This window comes from Brassica rapa, chromosome A01 (genome assembly GCF_000309985.2).
Source record: "Brassica rapa cultivar Chiifu-401-42 chromosome A01, CAAS_Brap_v3.01, whole genome shotgun sequence".
NCBI lineage: Eukaryota > Viridiplantae > Streptophyta > Magnoliopsida > Brassicales > Brassicaceae > Brassica > Brassica rapa.
In genome coordinates, this window is record NC_024795.2 from 7,343,802 (window position 1) to 7,365,987 (window position 22,186).

Below are 22,186 nucleotides of genomic sequence, written 5' to 3' on the forward strand. Positions count from 1 at the left end.
GATCATTTATTCTGGAGGAGACTTTTCGTCGCCACTCGTCTAAAGAACCATCCTCTGTTTCACGTTAATCTGTTACAGAATACATATACATATCGTATGGATCTGCAGTGATCATGTCTTCTTCCACCACTTTCGTGTTCCTTTTCCTTTTCCTTTTCTCCTTTCTCACTAGCTTCAGAGTTTCGGCTCAAGATCCCACATACGTATCCCATGTCTGTCCAAATACCGCAACTTATACACGGAACAGCACTTCCTTCACCAATCTCCGAACCCTTTTGTCTTCTCTCTCTTCTCCCAACGCTTCCTACGCCACCGGATTCCAAAACGCCACCGTCGGGGAACCTCCCGACAGAGTCACCGGATATTTCACTTGCTTTGGCGTCTCGCCTGAGCTTTGCCGTAGATGTGTTGCCTTTGCCGTGGAGGACACCTTGATTCGGTGTCCGAATAAGAAAGAGGTCGTGCTCAGTTACGAACAGTGTATGCTCAGCTACACTTTCTTCAGAGATTCTGTGCCAGCTCCTAGTTACGTATACCATGTATGTCCAAGTACGGCAACTTATACAAGGAACAGCTCTTACTTCACCAATCTCATAACCCTTTTGTCCTCTCTCTCCTCCCAAGCCTCTCTCTCCAACGGTTTCCAAAACGCAACAGCTGGGGAAGCCCCTGACATACTCACCGGACTTTTCCTCTGCCGAGGAGACCTCTCGACAGAAGTTTGCCGCAGATGTGTTGTCTTTGCTGTCAGTGACACCTTTACTCGGTGTCCGAACGAGAAAGAGGTGACGCTCTATTACGACGATTGTATGCTCAGATACTCTAACCGGTATATTCTCTCGACCCTTAACACCAACGGAGGCATCATCTTGGTCAACACTCAGAACATTACGTCGAACCAAATTGGGTTGTTCAGAGATTTGGTCTTGTCCACCATGAACCAAGCGGCCACCGATGCATCCGTCAGTCCTGGGAGATTCGCTACTGGAAAGGCTAACTTCACAGCGTTCCAGACTTTGTATGGGCTGGTTCAGTGCACTCCTGATCTGACGACACAACAGTGTTTGCGCTGTCTAAATCTGACCATCAATCAATTGCCCACTGACCGAATCGGGGGAAGAAGTGTTGTGCCGAGCTGTAATTCAAGATACGAGCTTTACCTGTTTTACAACGAATCCGACATTGGATCACCTAAACCTCAGCTCGATTCAGCTCCTCCACCACAGCCAATTTCAATTCCTTCACCAAAGCCGGGTCTGAATATTCTCTGTTCCTTTTTAGTACATGTTTTAAGCTCAACTTTTCTTTTAAGACATTTAAGATTTGCTAAAACATCGGTTCAGATGTGGTGATGCTATACGAATATCATATTTATTTATAATGTCAATACAGGAGAAGGCGGAAACTCCACTGTCATTGTCATAGCTGTTGTTGTTCCAGTCACTGTTATTTTTCTGCTTCTCGTAGCTGTTTTCATTTTCCGGGCAAAGAGAAAAACGACAGCTTATGAAACTGAACCACTAGCTGGTAAAGGCTCCACTAGTCCAGTGATAAGCTATTTTCTCAGTTCTAATGAATATCCTTGTGTGCCCTTTTCCTTAATTAAGCTGTTGAAGTTGTTTCCACAGATGGGGACGATATTACAACTGCAGGCTCACTTCAGTTTGATTTTAGGGCAATCGAGGCAGCAACGGATAAGTTTTCCGAAAGCAACAAACTCGGTCAAGGTGGTTTTGGCCAAGTCTACAAGGTATTATATACCCACTACATACGTATTCCTTTATATTCCAAAACTAAAACTAGTTGAAAATACCACAACTTATACACGGAACAGCACTTACTTGGCCAACCTCCAAACCCTTTTGTCTTCTCTCTCTTCTCGCAACGCCTCTTACTCCGCCGGATTCCAAAACGCCACCGCCGGGCAAGCGCCTGACAGAGTCACCGGTCTTTTCCTCTGCCGCGGAGATATCACGCCGGAAGTTTGCCGCAGATGTGTTGTCTTTGCTGTCAACGAAACCGTTACTCGGTGTCCGAACGAGAGAGAGGTGACGCTCTATTACGACAAGTGTCTGCTCAGATACTCTAACGGCAACATCCTCTCGACCCTTATCACCAACGGAGGCATCATCTTGTTCAACACTCAGAACATTACGTCGAACCAAATTGGGTTCAGAGACTTGGTCTTGTCCACGATGAACCAAACAGCCACGGAGGCATCCACCAGTCCTCGGAGATTCGCTACCGGAAAGGCCAACTTCACAGCGTTCCAGACTTTGTACGGGCTGGTTCAGTGCACTCCTGATCTGATAAGTCAAGACTGTTTGCGTTGTCTGAATCAGATCGTCAATCAGTTGCCTATGGACAAGATTGGAGGAAGACTTATTGTGCCGAGCTGTAGTTCAAGATTCCAGCTTTCCCCCTTTTATAGCGAATCCAACATTGAAACACCTCAAGCTCAGCTCGATTCAGCTCCCCCACCACAGCCAATTTCAATTCCTTCACCACAGCCGGGTCTGAATTCTCTGTTCCTTTGATTACATGTTTTACAACTGTTCAGAAGTGGTGATGGTATACAGATATTTATGTCAATACAGGAGAAGGCGGAAACTCTTCTGTCATAGTCATCGCTGTTGCTGTTCCAATCACTGTTATTTTTCTCCTTCTCGTAGCTGTTTTCATTTTCCGGTCAAAGAGAAAAACGACAGCTTATGAAACTGAACCACTGGCTGGTAAAGGCTCCAGTAGTCCAATGATAAGCTATATTCTCAGTTCGAACCAATGTCCTTGTGTGTTCTTTTCCTTAATTAAGTTGTTTCTACAGATGGGGACGATATTACAACTGCAGGCTCACTTCAGTTTGATTTTAAGGCAATCGAGGCAGCAACGGATAAGTTTTCCGAAAGCAACAAACTCGGTCAAGGTGGTTTTGGCCAAGTCTACAAGGTATTATTAATCCATTACATAGATTATTTCCAAGTACAAATTTCATAACAGAACTAGATAAAGTAGGTTTAGAGTTAGAAAGGTTGGAAATGTTCTAAATTGTGTTGACCTTTGTCAAAAACTTCGCTACTCTATTCCAAACCACAGTAACTACTAACCACAGTGCCATGGATTTAAATTGAATTCTTAAAATTTTATTGTTGGCCAATTCTTTTCATCCATAGAGTTGTTTATGAGTACATCTTTATTTCCATGATTGATTTAATGTACTCTTGTAGGGAACATTTCCTAGTGGAGTACAAGTTGCGGTGAAGAGGCTATCAAAGACATCAGGACAAGGTGAAAGAGAGTTCGAAAACGAAGTTGTTGTTGTGGCAAAGCTTCAGCATAGAAATTTGGTAAGGCTGCTTGGTTTTTGTTTGGAAGGAGAAGAAAAGATACTTGTCTATGAGTTTGTGCCCAACAAAAGCCTTGATTACTTCCTTTTCGGTCAGTTGAGTTCAATACTTGGCCTAAAATTTCTTAGATTGCATTCCATTATTTGTCCAGACTGTTTTGAATATGCATGAGCAGACTCTACGATGCAAAGCCAGCTAGACTGGAAAAAAAGATGCAAGATCATTGCAGGAATCGCTAGAGGGATTCTATATCTTCATCAAGATTCACGACTCACAATCATACATCGTGATCTTAAAGCCGGTAACATCCTCCTGGATGCGGATATGAATCCAAAAGTTGCCGATTTTGGAATGGCGAGAATTTTTGGAATTGATCAAACAGAAGCCAATACGAGAAGAGTAGTCGGAACCTAGTAAGTTTTGGTCTTGCCATTATTGCTTCTGTAGACTGCTATTTGTTTACCTTAACTCAACATTCAGGTATTGTGGCAGTGGTTACATGTCTCCAGAGTATGCAATGTACGGCCAGTTCTCCATGAAATCAGATGTGTATAGTTTTGGTGTCTTAGTTCTTGAGATTATAAGCGGCAAGAAGAACAGTAGCCTCTATCAAATGGATGATAGTGCTGGCAATTTGGTTACATACGTAAGTATACACCCTAAATCTTTGAAACTTTAGATGCATTATTCAACAGGGACCAAACTTATAGTTATCAATATGATCAACAGACTTGGAGATTATGGAGCAATGGATCGCCGTTAGAGCTGGTGGATCCGTCCTTTCAAGATAACTATCAAACAAACGAAATTACTAGGTGCATCCATATAGCTTTGCTGTGTGTTCAAGAAGAAGCTGAAGATCGTCCAACTATGTCAGCCATACTCCAGATGCTCACTACTAGTTCAATTGCTCTTGCCGTACCTAGACCACCTGGATTTTTCTTCCGAAGCAGGCATGAACAAGTAGGGAGAGCAGATCCATCTATGCATATGTCTGCTCTCTGTTCAGTCGATGATGCTTCCATTACTAGTGTAGCTCCTCGTTGAAGACAAAAAGAACGCATCAATGTTAAAGTTATGATATATGATTCAAGACTAGAGGACTATTAGAGTATTACACATCGACAATGAACAAAGAGTCGTCTAAGCTAAGCTGTTTCCATTTCTCATCTTTAATTTTTTTATGTGCCCGGCAAGAAAGACAATAATACTCTGTTTTAAAGTTTGGTTTCCTTCAACAAGGATTCATCTCAGCGATCTTTAACCTATATTGCTTGTACGTTCTAAGCATAACTTGCATGCTTGTGTGGAACAGTGGAAGGCTGTACGGTGAGTTATTATTAGCATAGCTCAGAAATCATACCCTTTTCTACAGAAGATTATGAGTTGTGGATAAATTGGGAGGTTCAGCTCCATTTCAACAACAGGAAGCGTCAGAGGTTTTTTATTTTGTAATAAAAGCTCAGTTCCTTTTTCTTCTAAGTTCTTGATGAATCTTTGCTGTCATATAGCTTGACCAAACTCCCAATGTTTCACAAGTATGGCTTTTTTAAACTCATCCGTATAACTTGAAAATTCAACCCATTAATGAGGCCATGATATACGAAAGGAAAACAGAGTAACAGACTAATACTTAACTTCTGTCTTATACATAGACCAAAGATCAATCAAGGGTTTACTCAATTGCTTTAGTTTTTTTTTCTCGCTGGAAGATAAGTTAACTAATATTATGGTAACGATATAACGACCAATGCACCAATATTTCCTACAATGATTAGGATGTCACTTAATATTGTGAAGAAAACGAAACAGGGGATTATTAAAGAGCTTTCTTTGTCAGCTTTTTAGGTGGTTGAGATAAGAGTGTGGGTTAAATCAGTGTCGAGTTGAATTTTCTACCTCAGTGGGAAATTCACTAATTTGAATTGTCGTGGGAGACTTGAAAATACATATCAAACATCAGCCTCGCTTTCAACGAGGACTAACACATGTAATAAAAAGATTTTTCCATATGCTTGTTTTCAACCACAGAAAGTGGTTGAGTATTTTTCCGATGAGTATCTCAATCAGATTCCACTGTTCCACAAGTAAATTTGATGTTGATGTAGTTTTCTTCAAATTGATCTGTATAGCTTAAAAACTACCCAATAACGCAGCAGATATGAAAGGAAAAAAGGAGCAAATACGGATACTTATCTTCTCTTGCAAACATGTTGTGAAACCAAGACCAATCAAGAGCTAAACAAAGTCTCATTTTGAAAATAAGTAAATTAATATTATAGTAACAGACTAACAGTAATAGCAACTTCCTACTAAGTAAGATTAGGATGGAACAAATGATTATTACAGAGCTTTCCTTTGTCACTTTTTTATTAAAAGATTTTTTTTTTGATGACTCAGATAATGTGTATGTGTTTAGTAGATCTGGTTCTTATCAATTAAATTACAAGAACTAATTTGAATTATCATGGGAGACTTGATATCTTTAAGGTCATCTTTTTGGACTAGCTGATATTAAGCTTTTGAATCAATATTTCTTCATCAATCATAAGTCTGTAAAAGACTATACATCTCAAACATCAGCCTAGCTATTAACGAGGACTAACACACGTAATCGATATACTAGTAGACGGACCACATTGCGATCTCTCCTCTAATGGGTTTGACTTGGATCTGACCGTGAAGACAAATCCAGGTGGTTGAGGCATATGCAAAGTAATAGAAGCATTAGTGAGCATACGATAGATTGTAGACATGGTTGGGCGATCCACATGATTTTCTTGAACACATAACAATCCAATGTGGATGCACCTAATGACTTCACATCTGTCATAATTCTCCTCCATGGCCGGGTCTATCATTTCCAGCAATGAGTCATTGTTCCAAAGCTTCCACACCTATTCAAGTTATTTATCAAGAAAATAATGTTGACAACCATATCATTGCTAAAACAAGTAGAACAGTGTGAGATAGTGTGGAAATTTACTAACATATGTAACCAAGTTGCTGATTGAGCCGTCTGTCTCGTTGAAGCTACTATTCTTTTTTCCACAAATAATCTCCAAAACCAATACTCCAAAGCTATACACATCAGATTTTATGGAGAACTGTCCACTTGTCACGTACTCGGGTGGCATGTAACCGCTATAAAAAAAATTTTTTATCAACAACAACAACAAGGATATAAATTATACTGTGGAGAACTACTTACAATGTTCCAACAACTCTTCCTGTGGTAGCTTCAGTTTGGTCCACACTGAAATTTCTAGCCACACCAAAATCTGCAATCTTCGGATTCAAATCTTCATCTAAGAGAATGTTACCCGCTTTGAGGTCACGGTGTATAATGGTGAGTCGCGAATCTTGATGAAGATACAAAATCCCACGAGTAATTCCCTCGATAATGTTGTATCGTTTTGTCCAATCCAGTTGACTACTCTTCTTAGGGTCTGGGAATATAGCAACTGATTAGACTATGAGATCATCAAGAACTAAGATTTCGAGAAAATAGGCCTATGTATGATATGTTTCTTACCAAAAAGGAAATGATCGAGACTTTTGTTAGGCAAAAACTCGTAGACTAATATCTTTTCTTCTCCTTTGACAGAAAACCCAAGAAGCCTAACAAGATTCTTATGTTGAAGCTTTGCTACAAGAAACACCTCGTTCTTGAACTCTTCTTCACCTTGTCCTGACATTTTAGACAGCCTCTTCACAGCAACATGTGTTCCATTCGGTAACGTTCCCTGTCAAACGTATGACCTTCACATAATTATCGGAATATTTTTTGTTCGTTTTCACCGACTCTGTAACATAAATAAGTACGTAGAACAAATATTATACCTTGTAAACTTCACCAAATCCACCATGACCAAGCTTGTTAGTATTATGAAAATTACTTGTGGCAGCTTCAATTGCTTTAAACTCGAATTGAAGTGAACCTGAAGTTGTAATATCATCCCCAGCTGCAGAACAAATGTATACATGGCATTATACTTAATAAATTTCTCTCTCAAATCCGTAGTCCTCTACCATTATATGTCTTTCAAAATAATTTCTAGCATTTTGAACTTATGTTTTGAAATCATCTTCGTACCAAAACATAAGGAAACTCACTATCGGTTGTAAATGCTTTGAATGCTTCTCTTCTCTCCCAAAGAGCATATCCTAGGGCAAGCAATACAACGGGAACAACGACAATCGCCACAATAGTTCCCGTAGAAATCTTTTTACCATCTGCATCAACCAAAACCACCAATAAAGGAACAATTTTGGCACCAAAACAAGAACAGAGAACAGAGCAAAAACCCTCAAATAAGGCTAGATATGGATAGTTGACCCAAAAAAAAGGTTTGATATGTATATAATCATTTGATCTAACAGCAACAATGAGTACAAAACATGATGTTACCTTTCTCAAGAGCAATATTATCGAAAAGGTCCAAGAACGGATAAACCTCCCACCGAATGAAACAGCTAGACCTAGAAATAATGCCTCCTTGTCTCCCACGGCAACAAGACCTATACTCAATCACGTTCTCTTGAAGACAATGAGTGCAGTTTTCAAGAGATACGTCTTTACTGCACTGCACAACACTGTAAACGTGGGAGATAGACGACTCAAGCTTTCTTATTCCGGCTGCGTAGGACAAAGAGGAAGCTTGATCTATCAAACCAATCATCAAAGCCTCCCATGTAATCTCTAGATCTGTCATGTTAGCCTGAACATCTCTTGTATAGTTCTCACTCCGTAGAATCTCCATACCAAGCGACCCGTAAAATGAGCGGTTCGAGTAGCGTACAAGACAGAGTGTCCTGTCCATCCTCCAGTCTATACCTTCCGTCTGGTTAGTACAATTCCGTAACAATCTAGCAGATGAAGAGATGATACAGTCAGAGCAAGATCGAGCGTGAGTACCTGGGACACACATCCCTAGACCGTACGCTCTGTTGGGATCTTGTCCGGTCGATGTTGTGTAGACGCCGTCATTAGCTGTGACGTTAGAAGGAAGAGAAGAGAGCATGAGTCGGCGGTTTAAGTCATAAGTATCATTGGGTGTGAAAAAACCAGATCTTTCAAAGCATATATCTGCAGAAACAAGAACAGAGGTTAAGAGGACAATCCAGAAGACGACTAACAAGTCGTCCATCCTGGTCTTGTCTTGTCTCTTGTGTTTGATTTTCCGAATCAAAAACTTAAATTCTTGAAATTAATTATTTTAAAATATACTAGCTGTTGATTTTCATTTTCTTTGGCTGTACGTAATTGACTAATTGTCATTGATTATTCTATATTTTAGACTCTGGAAGATGATCAGTCTATGTCTATGTCTGTCAATTTCAGTGTGATATGACGTAATTAAGACTTTCGGTTAACTTGGTTTTATAATTACCTATTTAGTATGAGTTTTTTCAATATACTTAAAATCGATTTAGTGTTTAAACAGCAAATTGGTTATAATGAAATTACTTTTTTAAAATTTTGATTTATACTACTCAAATCAGTTTGACACGTTTTAAATTGCTATAAATCAATTTAAATCAATCTAAATTAGTTAAGTTAAATAATAATGTTTGACAAAAAAAAGTTTAATAATAATGTTAATATAACTTTAAAATTTTATAATTTCTTTTGATATCTATATAATTTTTACAATTCACCAATATAATATTTATTTTTAAATTAAGAAATTAAAATATATAATATAAATATAAAATATATGAAAGATAAATTAATAATTTGATTATGCTTAGCTCCAAATAATCCATTTAGGTGATGTTTGTTTGTGCATCTGGAAAATGCAACAGACATATCAATAGATAGACCTGCTCTCCCTACTCGTTCATCCCTGCTTCGGAAGAAAAATCCAGTTGGTCTAAGCTAAAGCTGTTTCCATTTTCAATATTCTTTATGTGCCCGGCAAGAAAGTTAATATAGTTTGGTTTCTGTAACGGCTCTATGCATGCTATTTTTATAGACTCGAAATACTTATTTTCTAGCTATGCAATTATCATGTGATTTTTTATATGCTTTCGCCTCATTTGCTTGGTATCTTGACAGACAAGTGACTGAAATAAAAAATATATTTTACTAAAATATATAACCAACCAATTGAGATGTTCAGCTCTGTTTTTCAAGCATATTATTTCAACAACAGAAAGACGATGGGCTTTATCTCCAATTTTCTCCGGAGGGAAAAGAAAGTATATTTCCAAGCATATGTTTTCAACAACAGAAACCGTCTGAAGATTTTTCCAAGTGATCTTTATTGTTGTGCCATATATCTCAACCAGAGTCCACTTTTCCACAAGTGAATTTGATGTTGCTGTTTTTTTTCTTCATATTGATCTGTATAGTTTAAAAGTACTAATACAGGTACTTAACTTCTGTCTTGCACAAATGTTCTCAAACCAAGACTAATCAAGAGTTAAACAGAAAACCCCCATTTGAAAGTAAGTATATTATATTATGGTAACGGTAACAACGACTCCCTACTAAGAATAGGTTGTCACTTAAGCTTATGAAGAACACGAAACAGAGGACTGTTACAGAGCTTTCCTTTGTCAGCTTTTTTAACCTTTTTATGATTCAGATAATGTGTGTTTAGTTAGTATATCTGGTTCAATTCAATTAAATCAGAATTTGAATCTTCTACGATAACTAATATGAATTATCATGGGAGACTAGAGATCTTTCCTTCTGAACTAGCTGATATTAGGCTTTTGAATCAATATTTCTTCATCAATCATAAGTTTGTAAAAGACTATACATATCAAACATCAGCCTAGCTTTCAACGGGGACTAACACACGTAATCGATATACTAGTAGACGGACCAGACTGCAATCTCTCATCTAATGGGTTTGACTTGGATCTGACCCTGAAGACAAATCCAGGTGGTTGAGGAATATGCAACGTAATGGATGTATTAGTGAGCATACGAAAGACTGTAGACATGGTTGGACGATCTGTAGGATTTTCTTGAACGCATAACAATCCAATGTGGATGCACCTAAACACTTCATTTCTGTCATAATTCTCCTCCATGGCCGGGTCTATCATTTCCAGCAATGAGTCATTGTTCCAAAGCCTCCATACCTATTCAAGTCATTTATCAAGAAAATAGTGTTGACATCCATGATCATTGCTAAAACAAGTAGAGAGCTTGAGCTTGGCATTGGAATTTGTACTAACATATGTGACCAAGTTGCTTATTGAGCCATCTGTCTCGTTGAAGCTACTATTCTTTTTTCCACAAATAATCTCCATAATCAATACTCCGAAGCTATACACATCTGATTTTGTGGAGAACTGTCCACTTGTCACATACTCGGGTGGCATGTAACCGCTATAAAATACAACTTTTTTATCAACAACAACACTGATAGGCAAAATATAATTACTATGAACAATTACTTACAATGTTCCAACTACTCTTCCTGTGGTAGCTTCAGTTTGGTCCACACTGAAATTTCTAGCCACACCAAAATCTGCAATCTTCGGGTTCAAATCTTTATCTAAGAGAATGTTACCCGCTTTGAGGTCACGGTGTATAATTGTGAGCCGCGAATCTTGATGAAGATACAAAATCCCACGAGTAATACCCTCGATAATGTTGTACCGTCTTGTCCAATCCAGTTGACTACTCTTCTTCGGGTCTGGAATATATCCCATATATCAGCTGATTAGACTATGAGATCAAGAACCAAGGTTTCGAGAATATAAGCCTGTAATATATCATATGTTTCTTACCAAAAAGGAAGTGATCGAGACTTTTGTTGGGCAAAAACTCGTAGACTAATATCTTTTCTTCTCCTTTAACAGAAAAGCCAAGAAGCCTAACAAGATTCTTATGTTGAAGCTTTGCTACAAGAAACACCTCGTTCTTGAATTCTTCTTCACCTTGTCCTGACTTTTTAGACAGCCTCTTCACAGCAACTTGTGCTCCATTCGGTAACGTTCCCTGTCAATTCATATGATCTTCTTTACTTAATTACCGGAATCTGTTTTGTTCTTGTGTAACACAAATAAGTACATGGGACAAATAATATACCTTGTAAACTTCACCAAATCCACCATGACCAAGCTTGTTATTACTATGAAAATTACTTGTGGCAGCTTCAATTGCTTTAAACTCGAATTGAAGTGAACCTGAAGTTGTAATATCATCCACAGCTGCAGAACAAATGTACACATAATTTTATATATACTAAATACATTTCTCTCTCAGTTCCGTAGTCCTTTACCATTATAAGCCTTCCAAAATCTATTTGTAACACAGAAATAGTAACCGTCTGAGAAGAACATAGAGAGGAAAAAAAACATTTTGAACTTATGTTTTGAAAAACAAGAAACTCACAATCACTTGTAAATGCTTTGTATGCTTTTCTCCTCTTCCAAAGAGCAAATCCAAGAGCAATCACTACGACGGGAGCAACGACAATTGCCACAATAGTTCCCTTAGAAATCTTTTTCCCGTCTGCACCAACCAAAACCACCAAATGAATGAAAAATATTGGCACCAACTTAAGAACAGGGCAGAAAAATTAAAACAAGGTTTGATATGATCATACCTTTATCAAGAGGAGGCATATTATCGAAAAGTGCCAAGAACGGATAAACCTCCCACCGAATGAAACAGCTAGGCCTAGAAATAATGCCTCCTTGTCTCCCATGGCAACAAGACCTATATTCAATCACGTCCTGCTGCAGACAATAAGTGCAGTTTTCAAGAGACAAGTCTCTACTGCACTGCACAGCACCGTAAACGTGGGAGATAGACGACTCAAGCTTCTGCGTTCCGGCTGCGTAGTACAAAGTGGAAGCTTGATCTATCAAACTAATCATCAAAGCCTCCCATTCACTGTCTAGATCCGTCATCATGTCATCTTGAAAAATTCTTGTATAGTTCTCACTCCGGAGAACTTCCATACCGAGCGACCCGTAAAAGGAGCGGTTCGAGTAACGTACAAGACAGAGTGTTCTGTCCATCCTCCAGTCTATACCTTCCATCTGGTTAGTACAGTTCCGTAACAATCTAGCAGACGAAGAGATGATACAGTCAGAGCAAGATCGAGTGTTAGAACCAGGGGCACACATCCCTAGACCGTACACTCTGTTGGGATCTTGTCCGGTCGATGTTGTGTAGAAGCCGTCATTGGCTGTGACGAGGGAAGGAAGAGAAGCGAGCATGTGTCGGCGGTTTAAGTCGTAAGTACCGTTGGGTGTGAAAAGACCAGATCTTTCAAAGCATATGTCTGCAGAAACAAGAACAGAACATAAGGGGACAATCCAGAAGACGACGAACAACAAGTCGTCCATCTTGGTCTTTTTTTTCTTGTGTTTGATTGTCTGAAATTAAAAACTTTGAATTCTTGAATGTTTATACTCATTTTCAGTTTCAATTGGCTGTACAAAATTGACCAATTCTTGTTGAATATTCTAACTTATAAAGTCTTTGGACGATGACCAGTCGATGTCAATGATGTGATTAGTGAGTGACTTTTGGTCATAATTGCCAGGTCAATGGAGTGCCGTTTTTAGTAGGGGTAGGCATAGACGAATAATATTATAACTTTTAGTATTATGATTTGTTTTGTATTTTTGATTTTTTTTAAATTGTTTTGTTTTGAAAAAATATGAATATCTTGTTTTTAAGATATTTAAAAAATTTACGGATATTTACAAATAATTACAGTTATCTCATTCATTTTATTTAATACAAATAAATTTAGAAAGAAAAAAATTATTCAAATTTGTTTTTTAAAGAAAAATTACATAATATAGAATAAAAATTAACAATTAGTGGAACTATATGTTTTGTAAATTTTTAAAATTAATTATTTTTAAAATTAATTATTTTCAAATTAACAATTAGTCTTAACTTACAGAGTCCTCTTCGTCAAACTATGTTGCAAGAGAGATAGCTAAGAATGTCTTTTGTGATGGTAGATTATAGTCTTATTCGGCGTTTGGACCGTCATGGCTGCAAATCGTATTTGTCAAGAAAGTATATTTTGAGCTCTTTAATCTTTCCCTTAAAATGGAGCTTTTTAATGTAGTTTCTTTTGGCTTTGTTTTCTTTGTCTTACTGAACTTCTCAGTTGTTATCAGACATTAAAAAAAAAACTTTTGTAAGTAATTTTGGAGATAAGATTATATATTAAATAATATTTATATAAAATTATGTTTTTTTTTAAAGTTACATATTTCTCTACATACATATATTTGTATAAAAACTAGAGCGGAGTGGATATCCGTCTTTGGAAATTTAGTATTTGTGATTTGCTCTGATTTTAGTGAATTTTGATTTTAAATATTTTTTTACCCTAAAGAATTATGAATATCGATATTTTTCGCATCAAATCAAAATAATAACGAATTATATTAAATTTAATAGATAAAATGTCTAGTCCTATTTTTTAGGGTCGGTTCTTCTGGTCGGGTTCGAATCGATTTTTTCTGGATCCGTTAGGTTTAAAAAAATTATAACCAAAAATCCAAATAGAAAACTTAAAATAAAATATTCGAGTAGTTCAAGTATCCGATCGAGTCTCGGACAAGACCCGACTACGAACTGAGACCCCTCCAAGTCCAAAAACTATCCAATAAGTATTTTTCTCTAGATTCGGACCCCAACCAAATCAGTTTTAGTCTTTTCGGGTCCGGGTATATTATTGCTCAGGTTTGCCTTTTTTAAGAGTAAAGGGGTAAATGTGTAATTTCGTTAACTCGTGGAACGCTTCAATGACGCCACATCGAGTAGGAGCTACCGGAATTAACTAACTAGCGGGGAATATGGAAGCCGGAGCTGAATCTGATGTGGATCGGCCGGTTGATAGCGATTCTCCGGCAGCGGAGGAATCTGGATCGAATCAGAACAGCGGCGGAAGATCGGAGCCGTCGCCGTCGAACCAAAGGGAGATCTTGAGAACACTTTCGACGGTGGAGAAGGATTCGAAGGCAATCGCGGAGAGCTTCTCGTCTCTCTTTGTATCCCTCAGATCAACTCTCTCCGAGGTTAGAATAAATATGAAAACTTTTGTTAAGTTTGATGACACTTTGATCTGTTTCTTGTCGTAAAAAAAAACTGATTCTTTATTTTATTAGGTTGTAAGTTTTGTTCTTATGAGACTTTGTTTGGTGGTGGGATAGGCTACGAGTAGCTCGGTTGATCACATGGGTTGCTTTGGAGATGCAGCAGGACGGCTTCAGGAGACTGGTGAGATTAAATTAAGACACTATCTTGTTTTTTTTTTTTTAGTTTACTGATGTTGTGTAATCTTGTTAGGGACTTGGAGATATGGATTCAGTTTGATGTTTTTTTTTTTTAATGAATTTTGCAGCTTTAGATGCTTCCACTAAAGGGAACCGTTACATCAACTCTTGCCTTAGGTACGTTCGTAATGATCTTGATTTTTTTACTATTTATCTGAACTTAGAGAACACCGAGTATGCGTTCATGATTGTGATTTGTCAACGACTTCTTCTGTGGTATGTTTTTTTTGTATGCAAGATTGAACGAGGAGATTAAAGGCGTTGAGAATCTGGCGGCTAGGTTGTATCCTTTATATGGTTCTTTGCGTGTCAACCTTGAGTTTTGAATGTTGAACACCACAGAGACACAGACATTCCATGTTTAGCTTTTCTTAATTGTGGTTTTAGTCAGAATTTGTTTCTAGAATCCTTAATAAATAAATGTGCAGAAAGCACCTGAGGAGAAATGTGGATGTTCTTGACACGGCTGTGAACAAGCTTCTCCGTCCTCCGTGACAAGTCATCAGCTTTCACGGACTTTGGATCACTTGTTTCTCGTACAGATTTTGATTATTTGTTCTTTTTGTAACAGAAGGTTTATATGTTTTAAAAAGTTTTTGTTTATTTGTCTCGTATGTTGACAAGTGGTGATAAAGTAGAATGCAGTTGATTTCCGTTGATCTGACTTTATTTGTTCACTATATGAATGGAATCTAACTTGACTACTGTTCCCATTTTGAATAAACATGGTCAAAACCTCCGAAATATTACTTTAAATTCTTCTACACAAGATTATAAAAATCCAAAAGTGGCTTCGGGCTCCACTAGCTAATACTTTGATTTGCATGACACACAAGTCACAACAACGGTTAGCTCTTCTCACTTTTAAAAGCAGGAACCGTTTTAATTATCTCTAAACCAAAAGACCGGTTTAGAGATAATTAAGGATCATCGGGTTGAGGCAGCATTTAGTCCAGCAAAGTCTCTGACAGTGTAACCAATCTTCTCAGACTTTCCTACTTCATTACTTTGCCTGAATTTCAGATACTCCGAACACTTAAACGACTCGTAGCTCCTGCAGTTTCCCTCAACAACGATTACCTGTGGCGCAAGTATCACTTTCTCATCCTCAAAGCAGAGAAAAAACGCCAGAGAGACTCTGTTCGCCAGCTTTCTTAATACAACTCTATGTTGAGACGATCTCAGCCGTCCGTTACTCCATGCCTGCATAAGATCTTCAGTGTTCACAAGACGAAGCTCCTCACAAGGATTTCTATCAGTCCAATTTCCTTCATTAAACCTCATTTGAAGGCCACCAACTGAATCTTGATAAAAACTATTGTGAATCTTGATAAACTAATCAGTTTGTCGGTATTAGAAAATAGAAATGATGATAGTTTATAATAACTGAATGTGACACTTTACACTTTGGTTATAGTTTCATTAGTTTCATAAGAGCATATAAATCTTGCAACACCTCAGATCATAGATCATGCCCCTATGCATCCAGCAGGACCTCCATAATAAAGAGTTCTTAACCAAGGTTCTTTTTCCCCATTACCATACAAGGTTCTGTAAAACTTCGAACTGGTCTCACGTGCCTTCAGATGGTTGATTTCAGGATCTATAACCTTTTTAAAACCAGTCATGACTTTGATACTGTTCACATAGGCTGCCTTGCTTAAGCCCTCCCCAGGCCAATGCCCACTTCCCATAACTGGAGCCTTCTCTGTCACCGGACTGTACACTTGACCTCCCCAAGCTGCATAATTTGCTCTTTTATCAAAGCCTGAGTCCAGGAACAATGACGCAGGCCAGTATCCAACGTTCTCATCGTTATACGCAAACCACCAATCTCCACTAGCAAGATCCTGTTCTTGATTAAGAAAATATGAATATACAAATGGTTTTGATGAGTCGAGATTAGAGAATCTGGAGTTTACCTGATACAAGCTCAACCTTATTTCATATTGTGTGCCATTATAGATGGAAACTGGTTGAAGAAGGGCACCAAGTGGTATGTTCTTGCTGACTTGGACATGTTACGTCGTAACAGCCGAACTTGGGATTATCTTTCTGTTAATGGTATATACACACATATCATTTAAGACCTTAAGAAGTTGAGAAACATTAGCACAAGCTCTTTACTGGTAATACAAAACTTACACTCCAGTATGTGTATAAGTGAACATGATCATTAGAGATTTGGTACAGCGATGGATTCACCTGTTGCATTACATTTTTGTCAACTTCATATTCATGTCACTTATTAAATAACATAGGAACCAGAAAGGGACTTACCATCCACCCAACAGAAATGCTGGAGAGTCGTTCTTTAGGCCCTCCGGCAACTGACATGAATGCGCCACTTATTTGATCTTGCGAGACTTGTGGACCCCACAGGTTAAGATGTCCTTTTACTCCATAAAAATTGCTAGGTCCAAAGTTAACCGTTGCAGCCTAACATTCACATAAAGAATAACTAAGAAAACTAAAGAGGAGAAATAATGGTTAGTACTCTCACTAAGTGTTCTTACATAATGTGGTCCAGTTACATCAGTATTATTTCTCTCTGTAAGAAAATTTCTTGGACCACTGAATCCAATGGACTTCAAACGCTGTGCATGCATAAGATCTTGCATTGTAGTCCTTTTTACAATTACTGTTTCGTCTGGGCAGTTTATGCCCTCTTGCAGATATTGCAAGGGATCAGCTTTCCATGAGATGTTGTTGCTTATGATCCCTTCAGGTACATTTTTTGGCTTCAGCTGCATATACGCCAATGCGTTTACAAAATTATTATCTACTAGAGAGCTTCATCTTTGATACAAATCTAGTTGTTTGTGAATGTTGATAAGAACTAAGAACTCTCCAGAAAGCAAGAACCTGAACAGAGTGGTTTTTGAGGAGATGATGATCAAAGGCTAGTTGTTTGTGAATATTGATACAATCAAATATATCACCTTGTTTGGTCTGTTCAAAAATCATTATGATTAGATGTGATTTATAATTTAAATATCTAAGACCGGTGCAGGCTTATTAGGTCAACCTTGAAACTCTTGATTGCAGGTTTGTTCATAGCGTTGGGTTGTCTTTCAAGTTCTTTCTTCTCTTCTTCCGATGGTATTGCTCCACATTCCTCAGCTGATTCAATGACTAAAATAAGAGTGAATGTTAACAGAACCAGTAACACAAAGTTGTTGAAGGAAGCCATTGATTCCTCAAAAGTTGCTCTTATATCTTTCTCCTGCATGCGAACGAATATATATCTATATATATATATGATTAGAGAGTTTGCTCTCTTCAAGTGCTTACCTAAACAAAAAAAGAAAAAAAGAAAAAAAAACAGTGTCACTTATAATTATTGAAATTTAAGGTAAATATAAAAAAAAAATTAGTAAAATCAATAAAGTAGTAGTATACCAATAGAACAATTAAAAGCAAATAACTGAGTAAAATCAATAAAAACATTACATACAGTATAACCTCTTTAAATTAATATTCTATAAATTAATATACACTAAAAATCTCTATAAAATAATATAATTTTATAGTCTCAATTGAGTTTTTGGTTCAATTAGTATATCGATAAATTAATATCTCTATAAATTAATAAAAAAATATAGTTTTGGTGTAGTCTCAACATTATTAATTTATAGAGGTTTTTTGTACAAGATTATGGAGCAGTTATTGGTTAAAAATAATATAATCCATGTTGCAACCAACTAATATTTGTAGGAAATATTGCTCCTTATTTCAAAGATATAATTAAAAGAACAAAAGGTCCTTTTTATAATGTAATATACGCTGGCGTAGCTTTCATTTTTCTATGGGAAAATAAATCAATGAAATTTGAGTGCATTAATGAAATTAATTGCTAATTTGCTACTAAAACCTCTGACATTAACTCTGCTTTGTAATACCTCAGCTAAAGCTTATTTAAGCAAGCAAAAAAGTTTAAAGGAGAAGCAGAAAGTAGCTCGCATAATCTCTTCTAATATAATTGAGTGAACACACACATGCCAAAAGTTTTTTGTATCTGTTTTTCTTTGGGAAGGGAGGAATTCTTTTATCTCTCCTAAATCTCACAAAAGAAGCTTTAAGATCAGAACATCCATTTTACTTAACTGTATTTTTGAACATATCTTACTTTCATTGGCTCAACTTTCTTGGATACAATAAAAGAGGTAATTTAATAATAAACATGAAATAACATATCAAAATAGATTAAGCTAGATATATCTTTTAAAAGAAAATGACAGTAAATTAGAGATAAAGTTTGAATGCGCTGATAAAGTTTTCACGACATAGTTAAATATCCATTTTATTTATTTTCTTAAATTTTAAACTGAAAACAGAAGATACTTAACCAGGAGAGATCTTAAACACAAGCTACCTAGAATGTGCAACCTCCTGGTCCTCCATAGAAGATTGCGTCATATGGAACTTTACTATCTGATTTGGTTTCTGCTTTATAACAATTTGGGGTGGTTGAGAGTGGATTTACTGTAGAAATTGGTGGCTTTGATAGTTTGCCGTCAATTTCATCAGCCACTTCAATACCATTCACATAGGCTGCCTTCAAGTAACCTTCAATAGGGAAATGCCCACTTCCCATGTGTGGGCTCTTCTCTTTCACTGGACTGTATACTTCTCCTCCATATGATATCAAACTTGCTCCATGGACTAAACCGACTTCTGTGAACAATGATTTTGGCCAGTATCCAACATTTTCATTGAACACCACCAACCACCAATCTCCTGTTTTACTATCCTGCTTAGACAAAGCATTGTTGCATATACAGCTGCTAATTTGGACCTTATATATTCATTAAATTTTACTAGAGAATTAAGCTTTCAAATGATTTAATATGAGGATGCTACCTGAAAGATGCTGATTTCTATTTCATATTGTTTGCCACCGTATGTAGAAACTTGGTTAAAAAGGTAGCCCAACGGGATTTTGGTGCTCACTTGGACAAAACCAGGGCATAATGTATTGAAGCAACCTGTCTTGATAAATCCATCTGCCTGTTTACAAACAAAGAATACACTGATATATTTTACGACAAGACATCATGAAAGTGGGAAAAGTCAAGATATAAAAGACTTATATGTTTGGAGAACATACAGTCCAGTAGGTGAATAAGCGACTGTGGTTCTTGTTTAGCCATTGGTACACCTGCGAGGGACATAATAATAAATGTAAACTGATGAGTGCAATCAGGGAAAGCAACCAGATATGCAACAAATCCTTGACTTGCTGTCAATCCAGCTCTAACTTTTCACATTCGAACATTGATAGAATAATTAATGTAATTTGATGAGTGCAATTTCATAAAAATGAAAGAAAAACACAAGATTCTGACTTACTATCCATCCAGCTCTAATGCTTTCAAAATGTTCATAATTGCCTGTGGCGACAAGCATACTCGCAGAACTGATCTGAGTGGGTGAAACTTCTGGTTCCCAAATGCTGAGGTTTGCCTTTCCTCCATAATTGTCATATTTGAACTCACCCACGGCAAACTAGTTTACAAAGAGAACAAATAAGAAGAAAGAGTGATAAAGATAAATGCTCATTGTAGGTGAGGATATGCTCTAAGTGAAGGAAAATGTAATGAATTAGCATATGGTTAAATACATGATAACCAGTTAAGTCGATATTATTGCCCTTTGAAGAAACATATCTTGAATATTTGGACCCCATGGATTTTAAACGGTGAGCTTGTATAACATCTTCATGTGTGATCCTCTTAACAATCACTGTCCCAAGTGGACATCTTATCCCATCTTGTCCAAATGGAACAAAACGACCATTCTTTGAATTGTTGTTGTTTATGGTCCATTTAGATGTATTTGTAGGCCTCAACTGCACATCATAGTTTCAATCCATTCACATAATAATATAATTTCAGAATTTCAACTAGCTTCTTGTACTAGCAAACTTCTTATATGCACGAAAAACCTGAACAGAGTGGGTCTTGAGCATAGGATGATCAAATGCTAGCTGTTTATTAATGTCGATGCAATCCAATATATCACCAAATTTAGTCTGTCGAAATGCAAAAAAATAATTATGATATGATCTGAAAATAAAGTGATTATGGTCGCATAAACAAGCCAAATTTATGAACATAATATGAATATGGTTTTGAAAAGGCTATAACTTACCTGGAAGCTTTTGATTGCAGGTCTATTGACATAGTTGAGTAATCTTTCCAGCTCCTTTCCATTGTCTTCCACTAGTACTTTTTTGTGACTCTCGGCAACAATAAAGAGAATTAGTACCGAAAAAGTCAGCAGAGGTAACTTATCAAAGGAAACCATGGCTCTTATGACTGACTATCTTTACCAAAAGTTTAATGAAGCACAACAACTATATACGGTATCAATAATTTCGAGACTATTGATACCAACGAGGCACCAATATACAATGGTTGACAAATGTCTCTTCCTAAATCCCTTTTTGAGGATTCTTAAATGAGTCATTAAATAGCAAACTTTAAGATAACTTTTTTTTATAAATTAATAAATTCCCAAACTGTAAAAAAGTAGTCACCCTTTCTTTCAATTTATAACTTGTTTTGGTAAATATTAATTTATCTTTAGTATAATTAAATAAAATAGTATCTTGAATAAATTATGTTTCAATTTTACTTTAAATATTTTTAAATAAATATTATGTAACTAATATTTTTGCATTGAATTTTAACACGATTTATATTTTTTTATAGAAATCCAAAATAATGTGCAAATTAAAACAAAGAAATTAATTAACAAAGATGGAAGCAATTCCAGTCAACTAAATAGTTTATAACTCGTATATAATTTATAAAAATATTTTATCTTTCTTTATTTTTAAGATAATATTAATGTTAAATAATGAATCCAATTGCAAAAATGATATGCACAAATTGAAAGAAATCATTAATAGTTTTTCCTATCATTGTTAATTTTTATAGCATATTAAACTCTCCAAATTGAGGGTACAAAAAATAGAAATAGAAATCCACAAAAGATTTATGTATATCAGAGATTAAAGATATTTTATTCATAAACCAAAGATTTACAGGATGTGAAAGAGTCTGATACAAAATATATAAGCATGAATTTGGAAGATATCAGTTGGTGATGTATTGATGGAGCTCGGAAAGAACATAATATTTTACAAAACTAGGATGGTTCTGTAGTAAAGAGAGATCTACCAAAAGTATGATTGGAGCCATAAATATTAAAGAGTCTATTATCTTCAAATGCAGAATGTAATTTTTTTATTTGGGAGATGGAGTGCACGAAGACTCTAGATACTAAAGAACTAGTATTTGCAACTGAATACTACTTCTTTATTCTCAATTGGTGAAAATAATGTCTACACTGACAGAATGGTCGGTCTTCACTATACATATTGAAGAATTTTTACGCTATAAGGAATTTTTTTTCCCAAATTTTGACATTTATCATATCCAAGGATGAAAATATAATGGCTGATAAATTTGTACGAGGTGTTTGGAATTTGTTTTATGATATGATTTATGTTGATTCAGTTCCACCTAGCTAGTTTATAGATTTGGAATCTTCTTAAG

General features: G+C 36.4%; 6 protein-coding genes and 1 pseudogene across 9 annotated transcripts; 2 read left to right on the forward strand and 5 right to left on the reverse strand.

Moving 5' to 3' along the window:
- The first annotated feature begins 62 nt into the window (after window positions 1-62).
- On the forward strand, window positions 63-4,614 carry LOC103860886 (putative cysteine-rich receptor-like protein kinase 20). Of its 4 annotated transcripts, none has more exons than XM_033288082.1 (8): window positions 63-363; window positions 688-1,254; window positions 1,393-1,527; window positions 1,629-1,750; window positions 3,225-3,435; window positions 3,520-3,757; window positions 3,837-3,990; window positions 4,074-4,609. In XM_033288082.1, the coding sequence occupies exons 1-8, from the start codon at window positions 114-116 to the stop codon at window positions 4,389-4,391; spliced, it is 1,995 nt and encodes a 664-aa protein (XP_033143973.1). In that variant the 5' UTR covers window positions 63-113; the 3' UTR covers window positions 4,392-4,609. The 4 variants fall into 4 exon arrangements, with proteins under 4 accessions (XP_033143973.1, XP_033143974.1, XP_033143965.1 ...); XM_033288083.1 differs by lacking the exons at window positions 688-1,254; window positions 1,393-1,527; window positions 1,629-1,750 and adding exons at window positions 1,804-2,514; window positions 2,598-2,732; window positions 2,825-2,946 and having other exon boundaries at window positions 104-216; XM_033288074.1 differs by lacking the exons at window positions 63-363; window positions 1,629-1,750 and adding an exon at window positions 2,825-2,946 and having other exon boundaries at window positions 694-1,254; window positions 4,074-4,614.
- Window positions 4,615-5,826: 1,212 nt separating this feature from the next.
- Window positions 5,827-9,822, reverse strand: LOC103860870 (cysteine-rich receptor-like protein kinase 24). The gene is made up of 7 exons (XM_009138549.2): window positions 7,756-9,822; window positions 7,461-7,580; window positions 7,188-7,309; window positions 6,880-7,090; window positions 6,556-6,793; window positions 6,335-6,488; window positions 5,827-6,241 (listed from the first exon to the last, which is right to left on the reverse strand). Exons 1-7 carry the CDS (start codon window positions 8,492-8,494, stop codon window positions 5,936-5,938), a joined length of 1,890 nt encoding a protein of 629 aa, XP_009136797.2. The 5' UTR covers window positions 8,495-9,822; the 3' UTR covers window positions 5,827-5,935.
- Window positions 9,823-10,037: 215 nt separating this feature from the next.
- Window positions 10,038-12,953, reverse strand: LOC103860857 (cysteine-rich receptor-like protein kinase 24). The gene is made up of 7 exons (XM_009138530.3): window positions 11,918-12,953; window positions 11,704-11,823; window positions 11,398-11,519; window positions 11,097-11,307; window positions 10,765-11,002; window positions 10,539-10,692; window positions 10,038-10,442 (listed from the first exon to the last, which is right to left on the reverse strand). The coding sequence occupies exons 1-7, from the start codon at window positions 12,663-12,665 to the stop codon at window positions 10,137-10,139; spliced, it is 1,899 nt and encodes a 632-aa protein (XP_009136778.1). The 5' UTR covers window positions 12,666-12,953; the 3' UTR covers window positions 10,038-10,136.
- A 1,033-nt stretch (window positions 12,954-13,986) lies between these two features.
- LOC103860998 lies at window positions 13,987-15,325 on the forward strand. Its single transcript, XM_009138692.3, has 5 exons — window positions 13,987-14,363; window positions 14,499-14,565; window positions 14,690-14,738; window positions 14,860-14,904; window positions 15,050-15,325. The coding sequence occupies exons 1-5, from the start codon at window positions 14,142-14,144 to the stop codon at window positions 15,114-15,116; spliced, it is 450 nt and encodes a 149-aa protein (XP_009136940.1). The 5' UTR covers window positions 13,987-14,141; the 3' UTR covers window positions 15,117-15,325.
- Window positions 15,326-15,548: 223 nt separating this feature from the next.
- Window positions 15,549-15,905, reverse strand: LOC103864480 (gibberellin 20-oxidase-like protein). Its single transcript, XM_009142230.1, has one exon. It carries the CDS (start codon window positions 15,903-15,905, stop codon window positions 15,549-15,551), a length of 357 nt encoding a protein of 118 aa, XP_009140478.1.
- A 77-nt stretch (window positions 15,906-15,982) lies between these two features.
- Window positions 15,983-18,614, reverse strand: LOC103864489 (annotated as a pseudogene).
- A 242-nt stretch (window positions 18,615-18,856) lies between these two features.
- On the reverse strand, window positions 18,857-20,968 carry LOC108868801. The gene is made up of 7 exons (XM_018652686.2): window positions 20,775-20,968; window positions 20,569-20,655; window positions 20,245-20,472; window positions 19,974-20,129; window positions 19,732-19,782; window positions 19,485-19,631; window positions 18,857-19,374 (listed from the first exon to the last, which is right to left on the reverse strand). The coding sequence occupies exons 1-7, from the start codon at window positions 20,928-20,930 to the stop codon at window positions 18,997-18,999; spliced, it is 1,203 nt and encodes a 400-aa protein (XP_018508202.1). The 5' UTR covers window positions 20,931-20,968; the 3' UTR covers window positions 18,857-18,996.
- Window positions 20,969-22,186: the final 1,218 nt, after the last annotated feature.

Bases quoted from the DNA above. Each gene is read 5' to 3' on its own strand.
- LOC103860886 (XM_033288082.1), top strand. From the start codon at position 114: ATGTCTTCTTCCACCACTTTCGTGTTCCTTTTCCTTTTCCTTTTCTCC. The intron at 1,255-1,392 runs GTCTGAATATTC...ATGTCAATACAG, and splicing joins AATTCCTTCACCAAAGCCGG to GAGAAGGCGGAAACTCCACT. The intron at 3,991-4,073 runs GTAAGTATACAC...TATGATCAACAG, and splicing joins CTGGCAATTTGGTTACATAC to ACTTGGAGATTATGGAGCAA.
- LOC103860870 (XM_009138549.2), bottom strand. From the start codon at position 8,494: ATGGACGACTTGTTAGTCGTCTTCTGGATTGTCCTCTTAACCTCTGTT. The intron at 7,091-7,187 runs GTATAATATTTG...TACGTTTGACAG, and splicing joins GATTTGGTGAAGTTTACAAG to GGAACGTTACCGAATGGAAC. The intron at 6,242-6,334 runs GTTAGTAAATTT...TAACTTGAATAG, and splicing joins TCAGCAACTTGGTTACATAT to GTGTGGAAGCTTTGGAACAA.
- LOC103860857 (XM_009138530.3), bottom strand. From the start codon at position 12,665: ATGGACGACTTGTTGTTCGTCGTCTTCTGGATTGTCCCCTTATGTTCT. The intron at 11,824-11,917 runs GTATGATCATAT...TGGTTGGTGCAG, and splicing joins TATGCCTCCTCTTGATAAAG to ACGGGAAAAAGATTTCTAAG. The intron at 11,308-11,397 runs GTATATTATTTG...ATGAATTGACAG, and splicing joins GATTTGGTGAAGTTTACAAG to GGAACGTTACCGAATGGAGC.
- LOC103860998 (XM_009138692.3), top strand. From the start codon at position 14,142: ATGGAAGCCGGAGCTGAATCTGATGTGGATCGGCCGGTTGATAGCGAT. The intron at 14,364-14,498 runs GTTAGAATAAAT...GTGGTGGGATAG, and splicing joins TCAGATCAACTCTCTCCGAG to GCTACGAGTAGCTCGGTTGA. The intron at 14,905-15,049 runs GTATCCTTTATA...ATAAATGTGCAG, and splicing joins GAGAATCTGGCGGCTAGGTT to AAAGCACCTGAGGAGAAATG.
- LOC103864480 (XM_009142230.1), bottom strand. From the start codon at position 15,905: ATGAGGTTTAATGAAGGAAATTGGACTGATAGAAATCCTTGTGAGGAG.
- LOC108868801 (XM_018652686.2), bottom strand. From the start codon at position 20,930: ATGGTTTCCTTTGATAAGTTACCTCTGCTGACTTTTTCGGTACTAATT. The intron at 20,130-20,244 runs GTATTTAACCAT...TTTGTAAACTAG, and splicing joins TCGACTTAACTGGTTATCAT to TTTGCCGTGGGTGAGTTCAA. The intron at 19,632-19,731 runs GTATGTTCTCCA...GTTTGTAAACAG, and splicing joins GCTTATTCACCTACTGGACT to GCAGATGGATTTATCAAGAC.